This window comes from Linepithema humile, chromosome 2 (assembly GCF_040581485.1).
Source record: "Linepithema humile isolate Giens D197 chromosome 2, Lhum_UNIL_v1.0, whole genome shotgun sequence".
Taxonomy (NCBI): Eukaryota; Metazoa; Arthropoda; class Insecta; order Hymenoptera; family Formicidae; genus Linepithema; species Linepithema humile.
Window position 1 is genome coordinate 18692604 of NC_090129.1, and position 26267 is coordinate 18718870.

The following is a 26267-nucleotide window of genomic DNA, read 5'->3' on the forward strand; positions in this document are numbered from 1 at the left end:
CGGTTTGACTCGCGCCTAGCCGCCAGAGTGCCGCGGCAGAGCTCTTATATGCCAAGTCGCGGCAGAAAATAGAAATTAAAGAATCCGACGACAGTTCGCCGCTGTTGTTTACTCGAATGTTATTTTGCAACGACGAATTCGCGGCTCCGCGGTCGTGGCTCGAGCTCGATCGAGCGTGATCTCGTTGTTTTCACGCTTCGAGACGAATTTTTCTTCAGAATTCAGTTTTTTCTCCTCACTTTTACAGACTTATAGACTGACGGAAGTGCTCGGCGCGCGCGCGCGCGCTTAGTACGCAAAGTTTTGATCAAAGATCGCAAACGGATGCGAAATTGTATTAAGCGAAACAAAGTGGATTCGAAGCTAAACGTATGCGTGAACTGCGATAGAAGCGGGAAGGTGAAAGAGTATGAAAACACAAAGGGAGCATGTCTCCGGACGGAAATAAATTAGTTTTATTCTGAGGAAATTCGCTCGAGGCAAATAGGAGAACGCACGACAAGCACATTAAAACATAATCAGGTAGAAAATAATAATAGAAGGGCGGCGGGGGTGCGCGAAGCGCGCACCGGAGCGGCGGCGAGTCGAGTGCGCCGAGAGAGCGAGAGCGGTCTCGACACGTCGTCGAAGCCCCCGCGTCCTTGCCAGCTCACCACCACGTCCGAGTTCTCTCTTCCACGGGTAGTGGGGTCATCCCTACCCCCGGCACCCCTCCCCGAGCGCTCTCCCCGCGCCCCGCCCCCACCTCTCGTCCATCCCACCACGGCCCGCGCTATGTAAGAGCCCGCACATGTTACCCCGCGTTCCAGTCTCGCAGCGGCACTCGCGAGCGTCGTTTCGCGCATCTCGCACGGATTGCCTGGGGCAGGAAGGGGCGATAAAACGTTTCTCTCTTACGGAGCACGAGACACCCACGTATTACGGACACACTGTACACGGACGAGCACGGGGGACCGGTGTTATACGTACGTGTACGCGTGCGCGCGACGAGTTCTTTTCAATGCTTCGCTCGGAGCCGACACGACCTCGTCGCACCGCCTCATTCGCGAAGACCGAAGAGCAGCAGTAGTAATCGAGGGAGTGATAGAGAGAGAGAGAAAGAGAGAGAAAGAGAAGGGCAGCAGTCCGTTTTCCACCCTACCCAGCATCCCGTATTAGCGCTTTTCTTTTTTTTTTTACTTTTATACGTGCATACATTCACACACACACACTCTGATCCTGAAAACGCGACGCGTGTACGTGAAATCTCGTAGAATACTCGAGTGAAGTACTCGCACCCTCACCCGTCATTTTATCGTATCCCTTTTCTTCTAATCCTCAGCGCGAGTGTTGATGAGAGAGTGTGAATAAGGAAGAAGTTCCGTTTCGAGAACCGTTCGGAGTTGTGGATAAATCGCGACAGGTGCGCAAAAGGGAACGACACGCACGTCAGCGTTGTGTCGGGATAGCGGAGTTGAAGCAGCGTGGCCGCACGAAAACACGTGAGTATTCTATGAGAGCTAGAATTCCGGAGCGCGTACGCAATCGTTTCGGCGAGCTCGGCCTCCCGCGGCCTTTTCGCGCCGCGAACTTGAAACACGCGCGCGTGGGCGTGATCGTGAGCCGTGTGTGCCGAGCGATGATGGTACACGTCGCATATTCCGCATGCCAGCGCGGTGAAACGGTTGCGTGATCTCGCTATTTTTTTTTCGCGTATGACGTCGAGAAGAAGGAGGCTCACCGCGAAACGGAGTGAGCAACACAATTCCGCTTGTCGTCCCACTTGAAATGCAGTAATCAATGATTGTTAGTTCCTTCGCCGGCTTTAGCAAAGCGAGAGCCGCGTATACGCGTGTACGTATGCCATCAGGAAGTGATTTTTCTGCGCGAATATTTCTTACACTTTTTTTTTTTACAAGTGCTCAATCGCAAAAATTTCCAATTCGCAACGAAACAGATACACCTATCAGCGATAATTTACGTCACACGGTACCTTGACGCGCTTATCTCCCGCTTGTCGTTCGCAAGCACTGATAAGCTCGCGGTCAAACTACAAATTTATGCAAAATTACAATCGCGCACAAATTGATTGTGAAAATTACGCAGTAAACTGGCCGGCCGTCTTTCCCCTTGCGCTTTCCAATTGCAGAATTTTAACGCGAAATTAATTAGAAAAAAATGATAGAAAATTGTTGAATAATTGTCAGCGGAGCAATTGCGAAGTAATTTTAAAAGTCCATAACTGTCGCGAAAACTTGCCGTAAAGCGAGACAAGATTGTATTAGATTCACGTGAACTCGGTCTGTTAATTAATTAACCAGCGTCGGGGAGAAGGCGCGTGTTCGCGGATAATCGCTCGCGACGAAACAAATCGCCGTGGAGATGGTTGTCACGCGCGACGCGAGAATGTGAGCGGTGGAGTCTCACGCGTGCGGCACGCCGTGGCGTTGTAACGCGCGCGTGTACGCGGTCGCGTGTTGTTGCGTGACGATCGTATGCTCCGGGTTCCGTGCCGCGCCGAGTCGCCAGCACCGCCGTCGCGAATACGCCGTGACAACGTGTACAATATTTGCGACGTAATAAGCCCGTCGCTGCTCGATTTTACCCGTTCCGCGGCCGCAATTATGTAGCGCAAGAACAGGTGACGACAGTCACGGCCTTGATATCGCGCTGCACGTCGCCTCGCGAAAAAGACATAATGCGGCCGGCGCGAGAAAGTCGAGGCGGATAAACCATTTCACAGTCGCAAGATTGCGATCTTCGAGTCCAGTTTTCGTTCACCAACGTGGCGCGTCGTGAATTCGTGTAGCAAACAGACGAATATGTTGACGCACCGTACGATGTATTTTCATAAATCTTGCGTCATCCGTTAAACTCTTTCGTTGGGCGATTACGTTCTCTACGAATGCGAGACACGTGCTCTCACACGTATCAAGGAGACATGAAAATTACAATCGTATTCCGTTTCATTGGAATTTTTTTTTACACGAATATGAAGCATCGAATAACTGATTCGCGAGGTAACGAGACTGAGAAGATAAATAAATCTTTCTTTTTTTTTTTTGTAATCCTTCTACGTTCGCTTTCCCTCTCGGATTAAGAGGCAGCAAACACACGTGCTCTCGTCGATCGATTTAATTCCATTAGAGTGTAGTCGCGCGCGGAGGCAAGACGATTAATTTCTTCAAGGCTCCCGTTGAGGACAACAATCTGGAGCTGACGCTGTGTGACTCACACGGCTTCTGCGTGCATTCACTCACACACAAACACGGTCATTACGACGAGTTACGTTAAAGGTCGCGAGACCGACGGAAAGCCGGTTTTTAGCGTCGGACCGTAATAGCGTCTGCTATCGGTACACGTGTCGACACACGCGGCGGTCATGCACGACTTTAAAATCAACTGGTTGTATCGTTTTTTACTTTATTTTCAAGGAAATCGCGCGATTAGCTTATCACGCTGCTCGAGCCGACGATGATTCTTCATAATATTATCGCGATATATTGCCACAATCCTGAGGAGTGATTCATTTAACGGCGATAAAACGGTTGAAATGGACGTTTCGGGGGAAAGCGAAGTTTCGAGTCGGAATCCGCCACAAATTGCTCGTTAAAGGATAAACCGCGAGGCATCGACGCGCGCTCGCGTTTTCAAACGAGTTTGCAAAATTTATTTGCTCAGCTGGCGTACGCATCTATCAATCGCCGCGGCGGTACTCGTGCATGTACTCGCGGCCCATTCATCCCCACCGCACTCGCCGCCCGTTCTAACGCGCAGACTTGGCTGAAAAAAAGTTTAATGTACCGTAAATTCCGTTCGACTGTGCCGGAATCCGCGAGCGTTGTTAAAGCGTTAACGGGATAACACGTTGCTTATCGAATAAACGCTCAAGCCGGTATACACGTATATATATATTTTAAACGGCGTGTACACGCTTTTCCAGAGTCAAACAAATTACTCGCCCTGCTCGACTACCGAAATCAGATTAACGTCGATTCCCGGCATCCCGTTCATCGATCCTCCATGTTTTCTCTTTCTCCCTTTGATTAACTTTCTCTCTCTCTCTCTCTCTCTCTCTCACTCTCTCTCCCTCCCTCCCTCCCTGCCTCTCACCCTCCCTCGACTTCTTTCGTTTCCGTTGTAAACAACCGGTCGCACGTTCTGACCGTCACGGAATTAATCACAGTTTAATTGGAAAATCTCGGCGCGCAAATACCGTCGCCCCGTCCTAGGCAAATACGCGGACCATCGGAATCGGTGGCAGTCACGTAATATGCGAACTGCATCGGTGTTGTCCGACTACTGCAACCAAATCGATCGACCCGCGCGAAGTACATGAAAACAATCCCCGACACAATTGATCTTTGCGCATTATTGAGAATACTCGATGTTCCTCGATGAATAGTTGCAACCTATCGTCGCATCATGGAACGGGCGTCGTTGAAACAAATTTAAATCCATCTCGACGAGGTGGCGTTAGATTCTTGTCAGTCTGATTGTAATTAAACGCAATGAAACACATTTGATGTAAAAATTTCGGATTATATCATCGCTTTGACGCGCTTTAATTTATCGAACGCAGCGTCGCGCCAAGTATTAATTCGCTAACTCGGCGTGAAAGTCAAATCGACGATACCGTAGAAAGTCTCTCTTTCTCTCTCTCTCTCCCTCTCTCTTTCTCTCTCTTCCTCTTCGCTTAAACGGCAACTTTTTTGTCTCGAGTGCGGCGCGCGGGGAAACACCTCATCCATCACTCACAAAACCGCTATTCCTCGGCGACGTTTCCGCGTGAGAAGCGCGAAATATCCTTTTGTACGACGCCTGTGTAACTCGTGCTGGCAAGAGCGAGATTACTCCACGCTCTTCCCTCTCTCTCTCTCTCTCCCGCGGCACCTTCATTAATTTCGCAGCTGCTTCGCCTAAGAATAACATTGTCGAACGAGAGCGGAACACGAACTCGCTCTTCCTCAATGGAAGATCGTTAATCTTCTATTCGAGAGCCGGCTCGCGATCAGCTTTTCCGTCGACGAAAGGGTTATCGCTTGCATGCTTCCTCGTCGAGTTACAGCGATATATCTGTTACGTCAGCGTCACCATTCTACTCATCGAATGATGTTCTCGCATGATTTTATCTACTACGTTTCTTGAATCCGAATCTCGATGTTTTTGCTTAAAACTGACGCTCTATATTTTACGACTTTATCGACCGCACTGATTCTCCTCATTCCTCCTCTTCGAATTGCTATCTATTACTTTGTCATCATGATGTTGCTGGATTCAATTATTTTCGCATAAAAATACTTGGCTCAGATGCTTACGTTTACGACGTCGCACCGCGACAGAAAGTGATAAATTTGAACACTCGAAATTCGTGCTAATTATACGACTAAATGTTTTTATTATTATTATATCGCGAAATAATATTTCAACAATTTGTATGTATGTTGGTTAAATTATATCTTTGTTGAAATAACTAGCGGTGAGAAGAATGAGGCGATTGAACAGTTGCCAAAACGAATTTTGAAAATTGTTGGAAACTTCTGCGACACGAATTCCGTGAGCATTGTACATAACGTTTTATCTGCTCGTTATTATAGGCACGTTGCATTAAAATTTAGAGGGTCGCGACGTCAATGGGGTTTATTGATTTATAGAATCCAATATACAAAATGCACAGTCGCATCGGCGTATTGGCCGCGTTTTCATAGACCGCTCGTATCACTGATACAAATCGTCTGATCTTTCCTGCTGTTTCAAATATATTTTTGAATATCGCGATTCCCGAAATTTTTGCAGCTTTAGAATTGCGTGTTTTAATCAATATAAAATATAAAAAGAGTGCGAAAAATTCGGAATAACAAACAAGTCACTCGATTTTATGTAACTGATTACGGAACGTGTGATAATGTGTAGAATTTATAGTCGCGATAACAACGAAGCGCTTAGAACTTGATAAAAATTCTCAGGACGCAAGAAATCAAGCTGACAAAGCGTTTCGCGGCAGCGAGGCTTTCATAACAATTGCGGTGAAAAAGTGCGATAGTGCATGCAGCATCCGTCGACAGATAATGCGTCGCGTATTCTGTACACAAGTTTCCCCTTTTCCGCGTCGCGCGTCGCGTCCAGCAAGATTTCGCATCGCCGTGTACTCGACGGCTTGGAGAGGGTTTGGATTTTTGGAGGACGGAGAGAGAGGCGGAGAGGACGGAGCGAAGTTAGAGAGAAGAGAGCTCGTTAAGGACCCTCGAGAAAATGACAGGGTTGCCAAACGAACCTCCGGTTGCTCTGTGGTTAAGCGTAATTTTAACCCCTCGACTCGAGAGCGCCGCCGGCTCGCTGTATCTTTCGGCAATTTTATTCAAGCTTATCTTTTCCATGCTTACGCCGGCGTTCCGATATGATGCATACGACTTTCGTTCCGATATGATGCATAGAGATTTTCATTTATTTCGAAACTCCTTCGCATTTTCACGGGATTTTATTTTAGCATCGTACACAGCAGCGCCGCTTTCCTTTTTCACAAACATGATATTATTATCTTGCGTTAGCGTTCGCCGGCGATCCTTTTATGCAGATATCGATCCGCCGTGAAAAAGCAGCGACTCGACTCGATCTCAGAATAGAAAGGGACATCCGACTCGGCTCGGAGAAATGCCAAACGGATTTTCTCGAACGCTGCCGCTGGTGTTGAGCGACCTACTACCCTGTTTTCCGTGCGATTTGCAAGATCCACCAAGTTCAAAGTGGTTGGAACAAATCGTGCATGAGCATTATCGACTGTTACGTTAGAGCGGCAGATAGTAATACATCGAAGGAAAACGAAACGCGCATCGTGCGAGATCCCGATACACGACGATCTAAAACCAAGCGGCTTGTATGAGATTAACTAGACACGAGCATAATCGTTAAAGTATACACGTTGCGTTATAACATTTGGAAATAACGAAACTTTCGATTTTACGATTAGGATTTATAATTTTACGTCGAAACGCGCGCGCGTTGAATTCCTTTAGCGCGTCGTCAGCGCGCGAGGAATCAAGTGAAATTTTATTTTGCAACGTTATCATTTTTTTTCGCACCGGGACTGTGTAAAACGCTAACTCACACGCCGAGTATTCGTCACGAGTCACGCGGTGTACAAATACTGATAACAAATCTGCGCGAATCTAGCCATCTCACGATGACAATGTTTGAACAATTTGTCAATGTAGGCGGATAATACATTATAATCAGGCAATCACAGTCTCTAGGATTAATTGTAGTGCCTTGAGATACACACGTGGAGTCATTATCTTTACACGTCATTGATAAGTATATTATTAAGATTGAAAATAAGTGTTATAATACATGTTAATGAAAATCACATGTTTATTTTCATTATCGAACATACAATCGTTATGTTTGAACTAGAATAAATATGTTCGCGAAATAAAAATTCTCACAGTTTTATTAAAATTATTATTATTATTATTATATTGATATGCAAGATATTAAAATGGCATTACTCGCTACCGTGATGTTTGAATAATTATATTTCTCTTTCCAATGTAATCGATATCATCGTCACGATAAATCCGCTCGAGGATACATTGTTATCGCGTTTCGGTCGGAATCGTAAAAAAGCGGTAACGATGCGGATTTGTTCAAATTGCGACTATTCCATCCGCATCACGCTCGGATATTCGAACGGCAATTATTCGTGCATTGACCTCCGTAATCGATGCGTCAGCTGAAGAAGAAACGTTACCGAACACGGATGTGTCCACGTGCGCGCAACGGTACGGACTTAAAGTATTCGTAACACGGATATTTCGAGAATAAACCGGTACAAGCTTGGCGTCCGGCCTGAAAAGAAAAAGGAAACAAAAATTTTTGACATATCGCTTGTACATACTTGTACAAATTGCTTTGAATATGAATAGAAGATTTAAGCGATTAAAAAACTGCTAGTCCTGCTGGATGCCGCAACTATTTTTATGACCCGTCAAAGAGGTAATTTTTTTTCTGAAAAGATCTTTAATTTTTTCCGCTCGGAGATTAAGTTGCTGTTACATTATTTTTCACGGACTTATAATTTAGAGGAAGAAAAAGAAATATATTTTATGTCGTATTGTCTGCCACCAACATTCTCATAAACTACACGAAAGTCATTAAAAGAAGCACTTAAAAATCTACTACGGAGCTACGTAATCATCTTAAGTAAAGAAGCATCTCGCGTCTCGCGGATGCAACAGCCAAGCTGAAAATTGAAGTGCACTTCCGCGGTTATCTCTATTCGTGAAAATAGATTTAACGAAATATTACCGGCGAGTAAAACTGTGTGGTCTTTGGAGTAGATAACTGTAACTCGCGGGGCTTAAGGTTTGCGTGCAAGGACTGATCGATGGTATCTGGAAATTGGGATCGCCAGCGCACGTGATGCGCCATGTACATTGTGCTCCTCCACGTTTGCTCGCTCTATCGGTCTATATCCTCCCCCGTTCTGATCCGCAGCCGCGACTGCGTAATATCGGACGTCGGTGGGCGACGTTAATCGCGATAAAGCCATTATCACGATGACCGTCGTGCGCGTGCACGCGCATAAAGCGTCGCGATAAACTTCCACTCGAATGAATAATTTTCACCTTGTGCGTATTGTGCGTGATTTCGAAACTTATGAGATTAAAATTCGGTAAAAGCTTCGTGCTCGCGGAAAGTTTACTTCGATTATCGCGGAATATTGAAATCGCAAATGTGGAAATGAAGCACAGAAAGATTAAGATAAGAAAAAATATTACGTAGAAATAAATAATGCGCATTTTCCTCGTTCGTATTATTTTATTCCTTTTATTCTAAAAATACACATAGTTACGTAGGCTAATTTTTAGGGCCCTCTACAAAGAACTAATAATTATTTTTTCTTTATTTAACACGTCATTATTTTATTTTATTTTTTTTTTAGCAAAATTTTATTAACTGAGATACCTAATTGTATAGCTTTCAAATTTATTGGATATTTTAAATTAAATTAATTAAGTTTTTTTTTTTTTTTTATTATGTTACATCTCTTTTTTTTTATATTCTCTTTTTTTCACCATTCCCTCGTTAAACGTGCTCGAAATTCCGTATCTATTAGCCGCAGAAAGTCGTAGCAGAGATACACCAGAACCGTTTTGTAATGATACACGTCTACCGCAGCATCCAGCTGCAACATAACGCAGCGCTTACTCCCGCCCAGCGCACATAACAATCTTAATTACATAACGAGCGTGTAATCGAGCACTTTCATTGTTGCGAAGCCGCGGCTAACACAGGAAACGCGACCGATTCTCGACCGATGAGCGACCGTTGAACCGGCCTTTATCGGCCCGCCGATACTTCCGCGATGAGCTAACCAGCCAGCCAACCGATCGTGCACTAGTGATTTTCCATCGCCAAGTACATAGAATCTGCGCCGATCGCCGGGATTTTTTCGCCGATCCGCTCGTTGTGTAATAGAGGTAAACTGGTGCCAATTCCTTGTTGCGCATATTACGACACGTTAAAATCTTCCAGTCACGTAATTATTTGCTAATAGATGAGAATCGATTTACGATCTGAGGATGATAACTCACTATTTATCTTCGGGCTGTGACGTGTGATGGCTGATTCCGTTTAACGTTTCGCTCGCGTGCGTAGTGATAAATCGGCGACGCGAGCGGACAGGGTCAATGCCGATGGAAATCGAAAAGATTAATCTCTCGCACTTTCTATTGACCCCGTTCATTAATCGGCAAGCGCAACTGCACTGAAGTTGTCGGATGCAATCGACATGGAAATCAGTAGAAATCACAATAAGAAAAATTTGGCGAGATACAAAATATGTATAATACGTTCAGGATTTGCGGCGCTGTAAATTACACGCACACCATAAATGCTTTGCGGAAACATAAATGTCTTTTCAGTAAGATTTAAATCTGATTTTCGAAGCTTATAACCGTTCAATAATTTTGAGGCAATCGATATAGAGTTCTAAAGCTACACTGCTAAATGATTCAAAATGATAATTAAGCTCTTGTTATCGATTTTTGTCGAGTAGATAAAAGACGTTTTGTATATCAGTACGATCAATGCTTTCACTTGCTCTTGATTATGTTGAACAAACGTGAAATATAAACCTAATATTTTCTCGAACTTTGATGCGATTCCACATATTATAAAATTTATTTAGTTTCTGCAAAAATATTTATTTTTGATGTAAACTATTTTTTAACGATACTCGGAATTTTCTACTTCACTCGAGAGAGAAATCGCCATAACTTTTTACACCGGTCGTCATTTTATTTAGGACGCTGTCTTTTAAAACGAAGAGTAACATTTTCCATATATATCCATTTCGTTTCGAGTTACTCTTCCACATACACGGCCCTATATTCCCAAAGTATCGGTGGAATATTGAGCGGCGACTATTTTTCCCCGCTCGCGCACGTCGAACGTACGATAATTACAGCTTCGAGCCCGGGGAATGGTTAATTAAAGTTACATCTATAGAATACGGCTAACACGGAATCTGGGCTCTTCTGGAATTACCGAAACTACCGTGCGCACACTCGTTTCGAAATATCGTTGAACGTGGACGCGTAAACCGTGACGGTATTTCGGCGGTTCCGAATAATGTTTCCGAAGCAATTGCATTAGCGTAAACTGCAACTGTTAATTCCATGAGAGTGTAAAAAAAAAAAAAAAAAAAAAAAAAACTGCACACCGCGCGACGTAGCGGGCGCGCATCTCGATCTCGATATTCGTGGACGATAAACCCGGCCGCTTTAATTATACCGAAAGGTATTTTCGGGAGTATTACTCATTCGCCCGCGATTAATATCTGGTCTAAATCCGTTTCGGTCTTACGGGAAAAGCACATTCGCGTCACTCGCGCGCGGATTATGCGCAGAAAGCGGAGACAAACGCGCCAAAAGCAACAGCTCTGCGCGACTTTATAGAACCCATAAATCTCAATTCTGTGATAATTCTGTAACGCACGGGTGTATCGCGCCATTGTATCGCGGTATTTGCCGTTATAAATCTAAAATATAGACACGACGCGATTATCTCCGTAACCGGCGGTATTTTCGCGAACGACGTGTGCTCTATCTCCTTCCGCGCGCGGCTTGGGGAAGCCCTTCGCTCCCTTCCGCGACCTTTCGAGAGAGCTTCGGCACAGACCGCTCTTGGGCACGAAGGAACTTTCCACGTGATCAGCGGAATTAATTCGCGGCTAAGCTCGACCGACCTCGCTCTTTCACTGCGTGATCCAATTACGACCGAACGGGATTAAGGTAGGAAACACGTGGAATCGCATTCTCCGCGTTTCCCGACGTCATCCGATTAATCCGCCATTATTTTCCCGCGCGCCGCTCCTCTTTATCTCGAGCGTCTCGAGTTGTCCGCCGCTTTCGGAAGGACTCGGAGGAGGGGGGGGGGGTTTCCTTTCCCCGTAGGTATTCCGTTTTGATTCCGTTTCCGAGGTGGGGAAGGTCGCGGGGTGAGAGATCGATTGTTAGAGCTCCACTTGGCAGTGGTACCAGAGAGTTTTTGCTCCGAATATAAAATTAGGTGCGCGTTCGGGCCGGCGGCGGGCCGGGATTTCGGGGAGCAGTGGACGTAAATAGATCACCGTCAGAATGCGGCACGTCGTATTCACACTTACGTAAACAGGTCTTGAGGACGCGGCCCGAGCTGGACGAATAAGGAAGTGATCCGCGAACAAGAATTATCCTTCTATTCTTGCATCACCGGATGCGTTAATATTTGACGAGAGATAACACAGTCCTTGCAAAGTTTGCGCAATTAGCTAAAGTTTATCAAGGAAGTTTTGATAATTTATTACCATTTTGAAGGTTAATTATTACGACGTCCTGATTCTGAATAATTAATTCAGCTAACAAACACTTTCAAAATTAAAGCCGTCGGAAAATTGAACGGTTAGTTTGTCACGCGCGAAATATATCTTTGTCTTCGTTGATCCGTGGAATTTTCATTCGCGAAAGAAAAATGCGAGGGTCGCGCGAGAAAATGAAAAAAGCGCATTTCGGACGAGGTAGTCGGGTCACGTTCCCTTCGCGCGTACTTTTCCACCATCGCCATCATCATTATTACCGTTGTTTACCAACACTTTTCTGCGTTTAGCGCGCTCCATGTGAGCGCGTGCGCGCGCGCGCCTCTTCGTCTCACCTTCTTCACAGCGGAACTCTCACTTGTGTTACCACAGCGAAACGCTCTCGAGTGTGCGAGTAAAACAAGTTATGGCACATGAAACGGTGCAGTTTCCGCGGAGCGGTTACGGTCTCACGCTACGTTCGAAAGACCACCCTCCGAATCGATGCCCTTCCGGGTTATATACGCGCGATCCGCAGTAGGAAATACCAGAAATTCTTAAACTAAATGCCAGCCAACTAGCTTTAACCTTGGCTTGGAAATATGCTCCGAGCCTGGTTATAAAGGCACCGCCGCGAAATCGCTATTACAGATTTCCTCCAAACCTCGAATAGAACGTTTCGCAATTAAGTATTAATAGTCCCGCCAATTAAAATTGCAGGGAAATCTGCTTTACGCAACGCCGAGTAATATTATCGGATGCTCGGCTCTTCATAATTCAGCATTTTCAAATGCCGAAATGAAAAAGATCGGGAGATCGTGAGATTTGTGTGAAAAATAATGACTTTTTTTTTTTCATTACTGTCATGATGACGGTGACGAACGGCGAGTGAAAAATGCTCTCGAACGCTAGAAGTAAAAAAATTAGATCATGTCAGATTTTCTTAAAAAATAAGCTTTCCGTGTAATCGTGAATATTTTATGCAACGGGTAAGACGTTTGTTCGTTTTTCATGAGCAACGAGTTTTTTGCGATGCAGTATTATTAATGCGCGGCGCCGATCCAGGCGCGTAGAATTTTAATGCGGGCTTCCGCTCGGCGCGTGTCTTCGAGCGCGCACGAAGACATTCGCGAGATCGTATTTACGGCGGAGCACCGCCGCTACGGCTTCGGTGCAGGGTGCGTCCGTTGCATGGGAAGAAGTATCGATCGGTCTATTTCTTCGAGACATTTTATTTTTCTTCCCGCTATCCTCCGTGTCGCGCCTTTTCTCGCGCGCGCGACTCGGGACGGACGATAGAATGAGGTTCGCCGGCGATCGTGTATCTTTGATAAAGCAGCTTTTTGGTTAGCGCACGGGTATGCGCTCGTTTATTTTCAACAGCAGCTTCCGCGTGAAAAGAAGACCCCGATCTTCGATCCGAAGCTTCTTGCCCGGCCGAGACGGTTAAAAATACGTTAAAGGCTTTTACGCTTACGTCGCAATTTCGCGCGATGCTTCTACGGAAGTAATCCGAGTTAGTGCAACTCTCTCGAGATCGTTGGCTCATGTCCATCGCAAATCTCGATTCCAGTGCTATCGCTGAAATATCGGTGACTTCAAAACCCGCTCTCTCGCCACATACTTCCTCGTTCGCGCTCGTTTCATATTTCCTCGTTGAATAAAAGCCTACGGTTTTTTTTTTTGAGGAATATTCCGAAAAAAGAATTTATCTTGCCGGTGTTTTTCGACAACAACACTGTCAACAGTATTCAGACGCATTCATTTTTCTCTCTCGTGTTTTGTGAAAAAGATTAATGCAATGGACATATACTTATTCGTGAATTTATACAACACTAGAGTAAATTAACAATATTCGGATAAAATTTAATATTCTGCCGCGCGAAATAATTTAATGCCAGTATGATGAATTAGTAACGTTGGAAAGCGATTCTCGACGAAACAAAATCCCTTGTTTATCTTCCACAAATGGATGCGGATTTTTCTCGCGAGCAATCGAAGTTAGCGAGCATTTCAGCCGCGGCAACGGTGGGTTCGCGGCGCCCCGTCGCAAATCCAGATCGTGAAACGTGGTCGGATATCAGTGAGATATCGTCGGTGTCGAAGCTCTTTTCTCTTTCTCGTAGCTTGTACTCGTTGCTCGCCTACCCTGCGGGAACACCTCTCTCTCCCATTTCTGCCCTCGACGGGGGCGGCCACCGACGATCGATCACCACCTCGCCCATGTTTCTTCTTCCTTCCGCTTTTCGCAATGGAAACCGCACAGAACACTCGCGGCTTCAAAAACGGCGCTTTTTGTCGGACACGGCAAAGGGTTTTTGTGAAGTGTTCCAAAACTTGCGGTGATCCCTCGGGAAGGGAGAGGGAGTGGGGGAGGGGGGGACACGCAACTTACCCCTCTCGGAGATTGACTTGCTCCATCTAGAATATTAGGAGAGTTTAGTACGCTATTTACGAGGCGATTAAAAAAGTGCTTCGTGGAAATCACTAAAATACTTTTATGTGGAAATGATTTAATTCCATGGTGTGTCTGCGGAGCAATTTGAAAGTTTATTTCTATTTGTGTTGATTTTGATTTCATCGGAGGCGCTCGATAATCTACGTGCGGGTTTCTCTCTTTCATTGTGATGAAATATTGTGCTGTAATATTGTTTGTGACGTCTCTGTTACATTTATCTTGGACCTTTTATAATTTATCTCTATTTTAATCGCCGTTCGTAATAACGAGCAGACGTGACGGCTAATCTCGAGAGTGGCGCTACGTGTTCTCCTCATCGAAATTCTCATTTTTCACAACGTCTGCTTGTTAAAGTAAATTAACTGGCAATGAAATATCTGAATACATTAATTATGCATTCGACAACGAAGGCAACGACGTGAACGACACAATGCGCTCGTCCGGCCGGATATAATATCGCGATTACATGCCGTATTGGATACTGTTATTCCGCGAGCGTATATAATTTACATATACGAAAGCCCTTGTGTACTTTCGATATTTAAAAAATACATCCCCATCTGCAATAACAAATACGAAATTTCAATTCAGTGATTGAAATTTATACAGATTTTATGTGTTATTGTTATCATTATCTTTATTTTAATCAAAAATAATAAGAGAGGAAACAAGAAGGATAGAAAATAAAAATGAATTTATAAATAATTAAAAGATAATATATTAATAAATTAATGTATATTAATTATAAATTATTAAAGACAATAAATTAGTATACGTTTATATATTGTGTATATATACATATATATAATGTTTTACGAGAATCTCTGCATTGAAATGATTCTTGACTGAAATGTATTTTATTAATATAATTGATATTGCCGTACAATGTTCGATGTGATGATGAAATTGGAAAATAATAATTATAAATATTTTTTTTGTCGATAGTCGTCTGCACGTGATTGATTTCCAAAACATATTTGTAACTTTTGCGACGTTGCTGTTTCATAACTATTTATTGAATTTATTGAGGCAATAATATATTTTAATTTTATCTTTATCAATTACGAAAACACGATTAGACATCCTCATCGCTGAAGTGAAATGTGAAAGTCAGTATAAAATCATAGTAGCTGAAAATATTAAGAATACTAATTTGCATAAAAATGGGAAGAAAGATAGAGTTCTCTGGCCATAAACGACGATCAGTGAGAGAAATTCTTCATTCATCCGTGCCGAAGCTATTCGAGGAAATCCTATCGGCGTCTGCTGTAGCATATCGGTGATACAAAGGACGGCTTAACGAGAAAGAGAAATGTTTTCACGCTCTTAGTATTCTGCGAACAATTGCATGTATCTGTATATAACCGATAGTCGTGGAATTCTCTGTACGATTATCGATTATCGACGATGGTTAGATTCGTCGAGAAAAAGCAGTAGCTCGCGCTAAGCTTGACATTTAGATCGTGACGTTAAATAATCTCGCGTGAGGAAAATTCTTGTCGCAATGGTCCTCGAAGAGGATAAGTATTCTCACTTTCGAAAATTTCTATTTCTATTTCTTTAATGAGGAATAAAATAAACTTTAACTCGTGTTTCAAAACTAAATGTTATTAGAGATGTCTTTTATATTCGAAAAATATACTAGCTAATATTAATTCTTAATGATTTATTAATTTAAGTTCAATCTTAAGTTATCAAAATCTTTTTATCTTAAGTTTTTAATTTTTATATATGTAGAGTTAAAATATTCAGGAGCAAAACATTTGATATTTCTCTTGAATTTGATAAAAACGTGTGGAACAGTTTGTTCAAGCTGGATAGCCCAAAGCAAATCTCTCTAACATTCTAACATTCAACAACTGACTGTACAGATTTGTCTTCATTTTCCTAGATGAGAATTATCCTTTCATTAAATACCGGTTTACAATTGTACGAATTTAAAAGAGACGTTCCTCGTTCTCAGCTCTCGGAAAGAGCCTTTATATGTTGTTACGATGACTGCTGCATATTATGTCATTGAGGGATTTACGTACTGGGAGCTGTTTTATATACTAGTCGGATTATGCGGTTGTCAGATATCGCTTAACGTATAAGTGCTGAAGTAATCGTTTCCTCGAGAGGAACGGGAATTCCAAGACAGACCGCCGTGAAAAAAGAAGGAAATAATTGGTCGCCGTGATCTTTAGCAAGGATTCCAACACTTTCAGCTCTCGTAATATGACGGCTTATTATTTCTTACGACATAATAAAGTATTGTAATAGGCATTTATCGGCACTAATTAATAGAAAAAAATTTCATTATAAGTCTACACAAAGATCTTTTTCAATCATTACTCACGTTAATTGCATACTTTTTACGACACCGAACACATTCCGCTTTTCCTCGAATACAGCCGATTGTACATTTTTAGTTACTTTTACGAAACGCGGATATCTTCCAACATTCTTGTGTTAATGGCAGACAATGAAATCTAGTCTCTCGTATCTTGTTGGTATTTCCAAGCTCTATTCTTTGGGTACACACGATAAGCGTACCTTTCCCTCGTGTATCTGACAGCCGTATATCTAAGCGCCGTAAAAAATGACGGTACAATCGACGCGATACGTTGTATCTTGCAACAAGTGAAAAAAAAAAAAAAAAAACAGCAATATTACTCAAGCTCAGTGGCTGATACATGCTTGACAGTTGCGTGACATTTCATTCCGCGATTCGATTTATCGCAAAATCAACAGACCGCGCGGATTATCTGAGGCATAAAAAGATACTCGGAGTTGTCGTAACGCGAGATGATAGCAGATAGACGAATTTTAGTGGGGAGTTTAAGGGCCACCGCGTGGCCATAGATCGTTCCGCGGTCGTTGAACAAATTGGTCATAAAATCCCTAAACGGCGATGCAGTTTCTCTCTTAAAAGGCGCCACGACGGAAAGGAGTGAAATAACGACGACGAATCGTCGTCCGATCGTCTCGGGCGAGTTCTGAGGATGACAACCGGCCGTATTTTCGCGGATAATGGGCTTCTTGGCTCTTTCTTCTCTTTCCCCCTGCCTTCCCGCTCTTCCGACCTCGCCCTTTTCTTCTTCCTTTACTTCGCCATTAAGTTCGCTTACCTCTCCCGATTCAAACGTTCTCCGCAGACGACGAAATTATCGGCGGGTGGACGCGCGTGCGTTTACTTCCGCATGCGTCCGTGTTGGTCGTAAATTTTCATTGTACAAGTGCCGCTCGATCGCACTCGCTTCCTGAAATTAATTCTCACTCATATGTCACGATCAGACGATGGAAGAACCCGTGGAAATCGTTTTATACCCGGAAATGAAAAATTGTCTCGATTCTTTCGACATCTGTCTTACGATTGCTGTCTTCACACGTTGCTTATTTTGACTCATCAATTCTAATACATTATTTCCTTTGTTAGACAGCACAAATCAAAGTTACTTTCGAAGGTAAACGTTTCAGTTGCCTCGAATTTTTTACCTTTGACAACAGAACTTGAGAATTATCGATTATCTTTGTCTTATCGCAACCACTATTTAACTCCAAAAAGTTGATATTATTGCGTATTAATCGATTAATCAGTAATTATCGATCGTAAGCAAATATTGACATTAAATAAATAAGGATAGATAAATAGAAAAGTTCTGTGACACAATATACTGCTACGGTAAATAATTATATCTTGATCACACAAGTGTTCGAGAGCCTTGCCACAAGTACACGTTCGTACATATTTTCTTGATGGAATTTTTAATTTTAATCCTGCTTGTAAGATAAACGATAAGTCGATACTGTCGTCTCGTCGCGTTATACGCGTCAGTTTGTGTGCAATAAGGTCGATCAACGATACGGTGACATGCCGCCATTCGATTTCATGCCGCAATATCGAACTCGCAACGCAAGCTATAAAATCTGTTCCCCGCTCGAGCGATTCATAAAATTCGCGCGCTCGCGCGTACAATCCGATTGCATTTTATTTTTAAATTGCTGCGCGATAATGGCACGGCGTTTAATTGAATCCTGCCTTCGTAGAAATAAATGATTACGGACGAGTCGTTCATTCTAAAAGCAATGGCAGTAGTAAAGTTTTTAAAGGTCTTGCTAAAACCGCGTCAGCTTTTTATCTCCGTAAACCATTGTAATTTGTGGCGTTAGAAAACTTTTTCTCCGAGTGATTGAAATACAAATAACATTATTTCTTCAAGAATAATTATATATTTTTATTTTTTTAAATCGTCCAATTTTTCTGCCCAAAATACGCTTTATTGTAGATTTAGTGTCTCATCGTGTTTACAATTGAAAAAAAAAAGAGAATCGTTGCGGAAGAGATCGGCTTCGAAGGAGTTACGATGGCGCCGAATTGGGTCAAAAAGCGTGGCGTAACATTTTTGGCCCAGGTCTGGGTGCTCGACGGGGCCCTTCGGGGGGGGGGGGGGGGCTCGGCGTCCTTTTCGTGGGAGGGGCGAATCTACCCATCTATTTGGGGCGCTATTTAAATGGAGGCTTATAGGGCAGGTCCGCGCGCCTTGTTATCTGGAGCAGCAGCGCCTGTGTCTGCGGAGACTGTGTCGTATTGATCTCTCGGTCCGCCTGGCACCGCGCTCGAGAAAGAACGACGAGCGGGCGAGAAGACAGGGGGCAGCGGGGAGGGCGAGAGGGAGCGAACCGAGAGGGAGAGAGGCGCGGTTTATTATAACCCACACAATAAAGTTCAATAAGAATCGCCTCCAGTGGAGTAGGTCGATCCATAATGGCCGTGGATGGCAGTCCGCTCCCCGATAAATAAGATATCCAATAAGCGTTATGAGGAAAATGCTTCCGTCCGCGGAATCTTGCCCGCCAAGTATTTTATTTATATATAATTTCTTCTCGGCAGAATTGTATATACGTTCGGTATAAAATTTCCTTCGCAACGGCGGAGCGTGCTAGACCGCGCACGCGAGGAATTCGTATCCGCCTTCTCGAATATGCCGACGAGGGAAATGCGATGAAATTGTTATTGTGAGACTGTTGACGTTGTGCGCGAAACCGGTCCGAGTCACCTGCCTATAAGCTGAAACGCGGATCACATCGGGCGATCGTGTCACGCGAGCGGATCGACACGTGCCCGGAGAGTAATATCGGGGCTTACACGCGCGTGAGGATTTGCCCGCGCTCCAAAGGTTTCCCGATCGAAGGATTCCCCCGCGACTTGCTGTTCGCGGATCGGACTGTTTCCTCCACGTGGTACGCGATATAAAAACGGCCAACAATAACAAACGCCTTGAAACGACACGGCCCCGCTCGTAAATAGCTTTCACGAAGACGCGCGATGATAATCGCGCGCGCGTGCGCGCCTCGCGACACGACAACGCGGAAGATGATTTGTGCACGTTTTATTATCTTCCCGGGATTGATGCCGCGTGAGCGGACTTCGGAGCGGATAATTCTTGAGCTGCGCAGCCCAAACAAATGACTCACTCGCTCGGCTGTTCATTTTAATCTGCGGATTCTTGAATTAATTGAAACCCGCGACTGTCTGTATGTCGCACTAAAGCTGTGAATTGTGCAGCGCGCCGACGTGATTATTTCATCTGCGGGATTCGTCATGAAAGTCTCATCGTCGGAATTCTCTCGAGCGTTCCGTGCGAAACGACGGGTTTCTTTATCCGGCGTAGAGCAGTCGTTGAATTTGAGGATGCGGATAGACACGCGCACGTGACTCGGCCAATCCGTTGTATAACCGGCGCGCGATTACGCAACGCCGATTCCACACGGTTTCCTCCCGCCGCGCCGTGTTTATTGTCGCAGCGGAATGATCGACGCGATGAGAATCCGTCCGATAATCGGATAATCCTCGCACCGCTACGAGGAATGGATTATATTTGCGCATACCTTTCCCGAATAGCCAGCCCTCTTCGTGTTTTCTTTTCTTCTTCGCGCTCTCGTGCGCTCGCTTACAGCCTCGTCGATAACGCCTCTCATCCGATCCGAAGGATACAATGTCGCCGGGACGAGCGGCGACGCCCCGGGACGTCGTCGGGGCTGGGCGTCGTCTTGACCCAATTTGCACGGCCGACGTAATTAAATCAGTCCTCTGCTGTTTCTTCGGGGATCGATTAAGCGAATATATGCGCGAGCTGAGCGCGCGCACGGATGAATTAATCCGCTCTGTTGAATTTTGAATTGGGAGAATAATTCGCGTTACGATAATCGACTCGGGCACTTGGAACCAGGTGCGCATGACAACTAGGAAAATTATTATTATAGTTCATCCGATCCCCTATCGTCTGGCGTAATCTACATATGCAAAGGTCAGAGTATCAGAAAGATTAGGCATTATTTTAAATGGAATATTGCTTACTTAATTACTGTGTAAGCTTATTTAATACTCTCATAATTTGCTATAAATAACTAATTAAATTATATATATATATAATCGATCTACAGAATGCAATCAAATAAAAAGAGGTCGCTTAAAGACAAAAAATTCAATCGTTAGTGAAAGAATTTTAATAAATATATGTTTGCAAATATACGAAAGAATTATCGATGAAATAAAATTTTGCGTAGCATTTATGTTATTTCATCGCAGACCTGTTATCTTCTGAAATATAATTCCAATCAATAAGTAATGATTTAAATCTCAATTTTTAGGGATAAAAGTAACGACTGAAATAACACGCGTTTTAATACTTTGTAACGTTTTTTAGAAACAATTATTTAACGCAAGACTTTTGCTAGAAATTGAATTTCTCACGTCATCTCAAGTGCGAAGTTCCCTCATTTCATTAGACTCCGCATTTATTCCATGATGAACTATATATTACTTTTCCCTCAGCGTCTTAACGTCGAGACGGGTAAAGATGACATCGGGAATCACATTGTTCGCACTAGCGCCTTCGCTGCGCCACGATACGTCACGTCTTACGCTGTAGGTATCTCGCCGAGTGCATTGATCGACGTCTGGCCGCGATCAAACGGGCGTTCGCGCGCGCGGCGATGACTCGGCGAAGCGTGATGCGAGCGAGTAGTGGGTAATAATTAGCCGGATACACACGCACACTCCTTCTTTGTCTCTCCGTATGATCGTCACGGCGTCGTGTCGCCGGCGCGCGCGCGCGTTCATCGGCATATCGACAAGGACGCGCGGTGCCACTGCTCCGCGCACCGTTCGCACACACGTGGAGAATATCGAGAATCAGGGGGTGTCCCCGCGCTCCATTGACTTCATCCGCCGAAGGACGCTTTATCTCCGGCCCACATACCGTACCCTCTTCTGCCACGCGACCTCCATTCAGTCCGGCGTAAATACAAAGGGCGCCGGCACCCGAGCTCGATCGCATCCCTCGACGAGAGATAGAGAGACAGAGAGAGAGAGAGAACGGCTGAAAAAAATCCCTTTGACACTTTGACACCTGCCGCGAATCGATCTCGACGACTTGCCGACCCGTGAATAATTAGCGAACGAGAATAAAGTTAGCATAATTTTGTAGTGGTCTGTGATAAAAATTGCACGGAAATTATAAATGTAAAAAAATTCCTTTTATTATATTTATCTTATTTAAAATATAAATTTCTAAAATCGATGCCGATAGAGAGAGAGAGAGAGAGAGAGAAGAAAGAAAGAGAAATAGGAAATGGAGAAATAATAGTTTTCTTCCTCAATGTCAAGCCTACCGGACTGAACCGGATAAATATCTCGGGCTGAGAAATATCACGGGAAAATCAAGGTGGCGGAAATTACGGCACTTCGCGAGCACTTGGTCAGGCGCTGGGGCCGCCGAGCCGCAAGGCCGTGTATTTTTAACTTGAGAACCTTCCGGCAGAGTCCTGTGCCGCGGGATCAATACCTACGACCACCCCCGTCTCGCCGTCGTGTACTACTATTGGAAGTAGAGACCGCCGCTAGCTTTAACCTACATATCCGCCCGCTTCTTGGCTCGAGCCTGCACACCACCGGTGGTGGAAACTTGCCACCAAGTCGAGTACAGGAAGCGGCCTGGGAGAAAAAAAAAACGAGACGCAGATGCGCCGGGGGTAAAGCCGCCCCCGCGAAAAAAACGAGCCCGCTACTCCGGGCGCGACGAGGACGCACGAAATGTCTCCCGATAAGAAAGTTGGAAAAGCCCATTTCCGTTATCTCGCTCCGTCGAAATGTTTTATCGCGATGCCCACCGTTGCGCAACGGGGAGCAAATCGACGACTCGGTCATGCAACACTTTCCATTAAGCAATTATGTTTTCCAGATCATGCGTGCATGATAAAAGTGATAAAGAAATGGAACGTGATTTTTAATTGCTCGCAACTTTTTACCGGAGCAATCAAGTTTATAAGTGATTTAATTTTTCTGAATCAATTACAGTCGATGGGACATGAAAATTGTCTATGAAGAGATATTCCGTCGAATGGCATGTATATCTTCTTTGGTTAGTGTACACGTTTTGAGTAGCCTTTGAAAAATAAAATTCGCGCAAGAAGGAAGTGAAAAACTGGAAGCGAGGAGGTCGCATTTTCCTCTTCAGAGGGTCACCGGCCCGAAAGTCGTGGAAACTCTTTTGTGGTTCTCGCTCTTCCTCTTTTTTTTCTCTCTCTCTCTCTTTCTCTTTCTCCCCGTCTTAAATCACGCTTTGCTTTTCTCCCTTGCGATACTGCGAGGTCGACGAAGAGAAGCCAGAAAAGGCGGAATCGAGTTCTGAGACTCTTAGTTCGGGTCCGCGGGGAAGCCCTTGGTAGACGCCCAAGAATCTCTACTGCGAGAGAAGAGAAAAGGTAGAGAAGAAGAGAATAAGAATAGTGGGAGAGCATCGGGAGAGAAGGAGGAACACCTTTCGCTCTCGGTGCCATTCAGAGGGCGGGGAGGGGGGCGACTTCCGCAATTGCGGCGGTGCTCGCGAATGGCGGATAGGCGCTCGCGCAATCTCGTTGCTTCTAAGAGCAATCCCTTTTATTACTTCTCGACCCGCACTCTCTCTCTCTCTCTCTCTCTTGCTTCTCCCTCGTTTACGTCATAGAAACTGTTTGCAGACATGGGCATACGAGCGACGCGTGCGTCACGCTTTTTATTTCAGTTTTTCTCCGTCGGCATAAACTCAATTGACTTGTTGTCGTGGAGCGCCTGAAATTTTGGCCAGCGTATTCGCGACATCGTTAACAATCTGCGAGATTAATATTTTACATTATTACATGATTTTATCTATTATTAGCGAAGGAGAGAAGAGCGGCACACATGTCGGGTTCTTAATTATTATTAAATTTGCACACGCGAAAATGGAATCCAATTATACGCGATAATGACAATACCGGCTAATTCTTCGTTAAATTATGAAAGGAAATCATTTCTGAGAGGTCTTCGGCAGCCCTGCCTTTTGTCGGGGCTGACGCAAGCCCCGAGAAGGCATTATCTCTCGCTTCTTCTCCGAGGGAAACGACGAGGAGGAACGATCAGCGGCTCTGTTTCGGTTCCCTGAGCGCGCGGGGCCGAGGAACGGCGGCACGAGTAACCGGAAGCCGCGTTCCATTTCAATGCGCGAGCCGTGCTCGTGAAAGGAACCGATAACGCCGAGGCGGCAAAGTCCCTTTTCTCGAAGATAGTCGGCGAGTTGCTTTGACGTGATTTCGCACTTCCCACGCGCCGCTTTCCTTTCTCGCCTGCCTCGCCGCGACGACGAGGAACACCTCGATCTTTACGTGCAACTCGGATGAGTGCGCGCACTCGACGACCTATTGTCGTTCTCCGATAATGCATACGAGCGGGCGCCGCCCCGGCGTGATAATATTCCCATTCGCCAGTCGGCAAACTTGGCGCACACTCATTTCTGAATCGAGAACCGTAATTAAGGTCTGCCGAAGGAGCAGAATAGATACCTCGAAGTGCGTTTAACCCGTAATACGAATTGCAATAGAGGCGCGATGGAGAGGAATTTGTCAGCCATTAATGATGGAAATTTTGAATTATTTGTCTTGGACTATTATTGTTAAATAATAGCAAATAGCATAGCACGAATAACTTGCATCGGCCTAATCGATACTTAAAACTATTTTTTATCGCAAAAAGCAATTGTTGTCGTTAATTAGAAAAATGATTGCATTGTTATCAGAATAAATGTGTGACATGGTGTTCGTAATATTATGATTACAGATCCCCGCACACTCGCGAGCGCACTCCGAATCGCAAGACGAGAGAGTCCGCGCGCGTTGCAGAGTCGGCCGTCGAGTCCGGCAGCTCCGTTAATCGGACGTGCACCACCATCCGGAACAATCCCCCGCCCGTGGCAAGACGGCCGATCGTGCGGACGTCCTCGGTGCTATCCCGGTGCGGCCGCTACGTGCGACGACAACAGCCCGAAGATTTTCCCACCGAAGGCCAAGATGCATATCGAGGTGCAGGTGGCGCTTAACTTCGTGATATCGTATCTCTACAACAAACTGCCGCGCAGACGGGTCAACATCTTCGGCGAGGAGCTCGAGAAGGCGCTGAAGGACAAGTTCAAGGGTCACTGGTACCCGGAGAAGCCGTTCAAGGGCTCGGCGTTCCGATGTCTGAAGACCGGCGACCCGGTGGATCCGGTGCTGGAGCGCGCCGCGAAGGAGAGCGGCGTGCCGATCCAGGACATCCTGGAGAACCTGCCGGCCGAGCTCGCCGTCTGGGTGGATCCCGGTGAGGTGAGCTACCGCATCGGCGAGCTGAACGCCGTGAAGATTCTCTACTCGGAGACCGGCGATCCGCACGACGAGACCTCGGCCGATCGCGAGGTCACCAAGACCTTCAACCCGGAGGCGCAGTGCTTCAGGCCGATCGAGGCCGTGAGCACGTCCCTGAGCGGTCTCAGCCTCAGCCCCAAGTCCACCTCGCCGTTCTCGAGCTCGCTCGGCAGCAACGCCAGCAACGGCTCGTCCAACAATCAGCAGAACGGCCACGGGTCCGGCTCGTCCTCGGCGCCGTCGCCCACGCCCATCACCAGCTCGTTCAAGGGCTCGCCCAGCCCCGTGCCGGCCTTCATCCCGCGCACCACCGCCCCGCTCACCTTCACCACCGCCACCTTCGCCCAGACCAAGTTCGGCAGCACCAAGCTCAAGACTAGCAGCAAGCGCGCCAACAGGTCAGTATATCGCCGCTCGATATATTCCACGCTCTCTCGATTTCGTCCGATTGCATCCGAGGTTAGTTGTTGAAATTCTCACGAGAGTCTCTATGAGCGATCTTGCCTCCATTTTGCCGCCGTCGTCGGAAATGAAGTTTATTTATTTATGCTTTTTAAATATCGATCGATAAAAACGGACGGCTTCGTTGATACAATTAATCAGCGCAATCGGTCGTGAATACAAATAAGCATTAATTTCCGAAATAATGTAATGATTATTGCGAGCTTGGCGAAGATTGCAACGGAAATAATTGTTTGTTTCGTGATAACGATATGAAAATAATTATTGCGATGAAAATTTATCGTATGCGAGCGATTGGATATTATTGTTACTCGAGGAGAGTTGCATTGAGAGGATGATTGTGTAGAAAATTGAACTAATTATTTAACAATCACGAATTATTAAGCTTATTTTGATCATTTCACAATCGCATTTGTTCAACTAATTTGTTTTTGAGAAAATTCAGCCGATTCGTAGATAAAATTTCGATGTTACGCTCCTTGAAACTCTTAGGCAACATAATCTATGTGTATATTCGTGGAATGCTGCTTGTTGAAATTGTCTCAGGTACACTCTCACCTATTCAGCTTTATTAAAATGAACGCTATAATTCCCGCGGTACAAAAGACACATTGAACAGTGGGATCTCGCCTTTAGGGTGAATATAGAATCATTATCACAAACAAGCATAGAAGCAATCGAGCATGCGCGCCTGCAGCTAGATAGAGCAAACACATAGCGAGACCGTCGCACATTACCAGTAACAAGGATTAACCTTAGCCCGCGTATACGAGGATTAACATTAACCCGTCGAAACACGCACGATAATGCGCGCGCACTAACCAGAGACCGCGAGACGATCCACCACGAAACCCC

At 45.1% G+C, this 26267-nt stretch overlaps 1 protein-coding gene across 5 annotated transcripts in view; it reads left to right on the forward strand.

Annotated features, from left to right (window-relative positions):
* Positions 1-26267, forward strand: part of LOC105679089 (protein Tob1-like) — a 159076-nt gene that overhangs the window by 119552 nt on the left and 13257 nt on the right. For 4 of the 5 annotated variants that reach the window (XM_012378881.2, XM_012378880.2, XM_012378882.2 and 1 more), the window contains one exon: positions 24388-25348. In XM_012378881.2, the coding sequence (XP_012234304.1) occupies positions 24618-25348 (731 nt within the window). In that variant the 5' untranslated portion in view covers positions 24388-24617. Of the gene's footprint in view, positions 1-751; positions 1482-24387; positions 25349-26267 lie in introns of those variants that run through there. The other variant, XM_012378879.2, reaches the window with a different exon arrangement.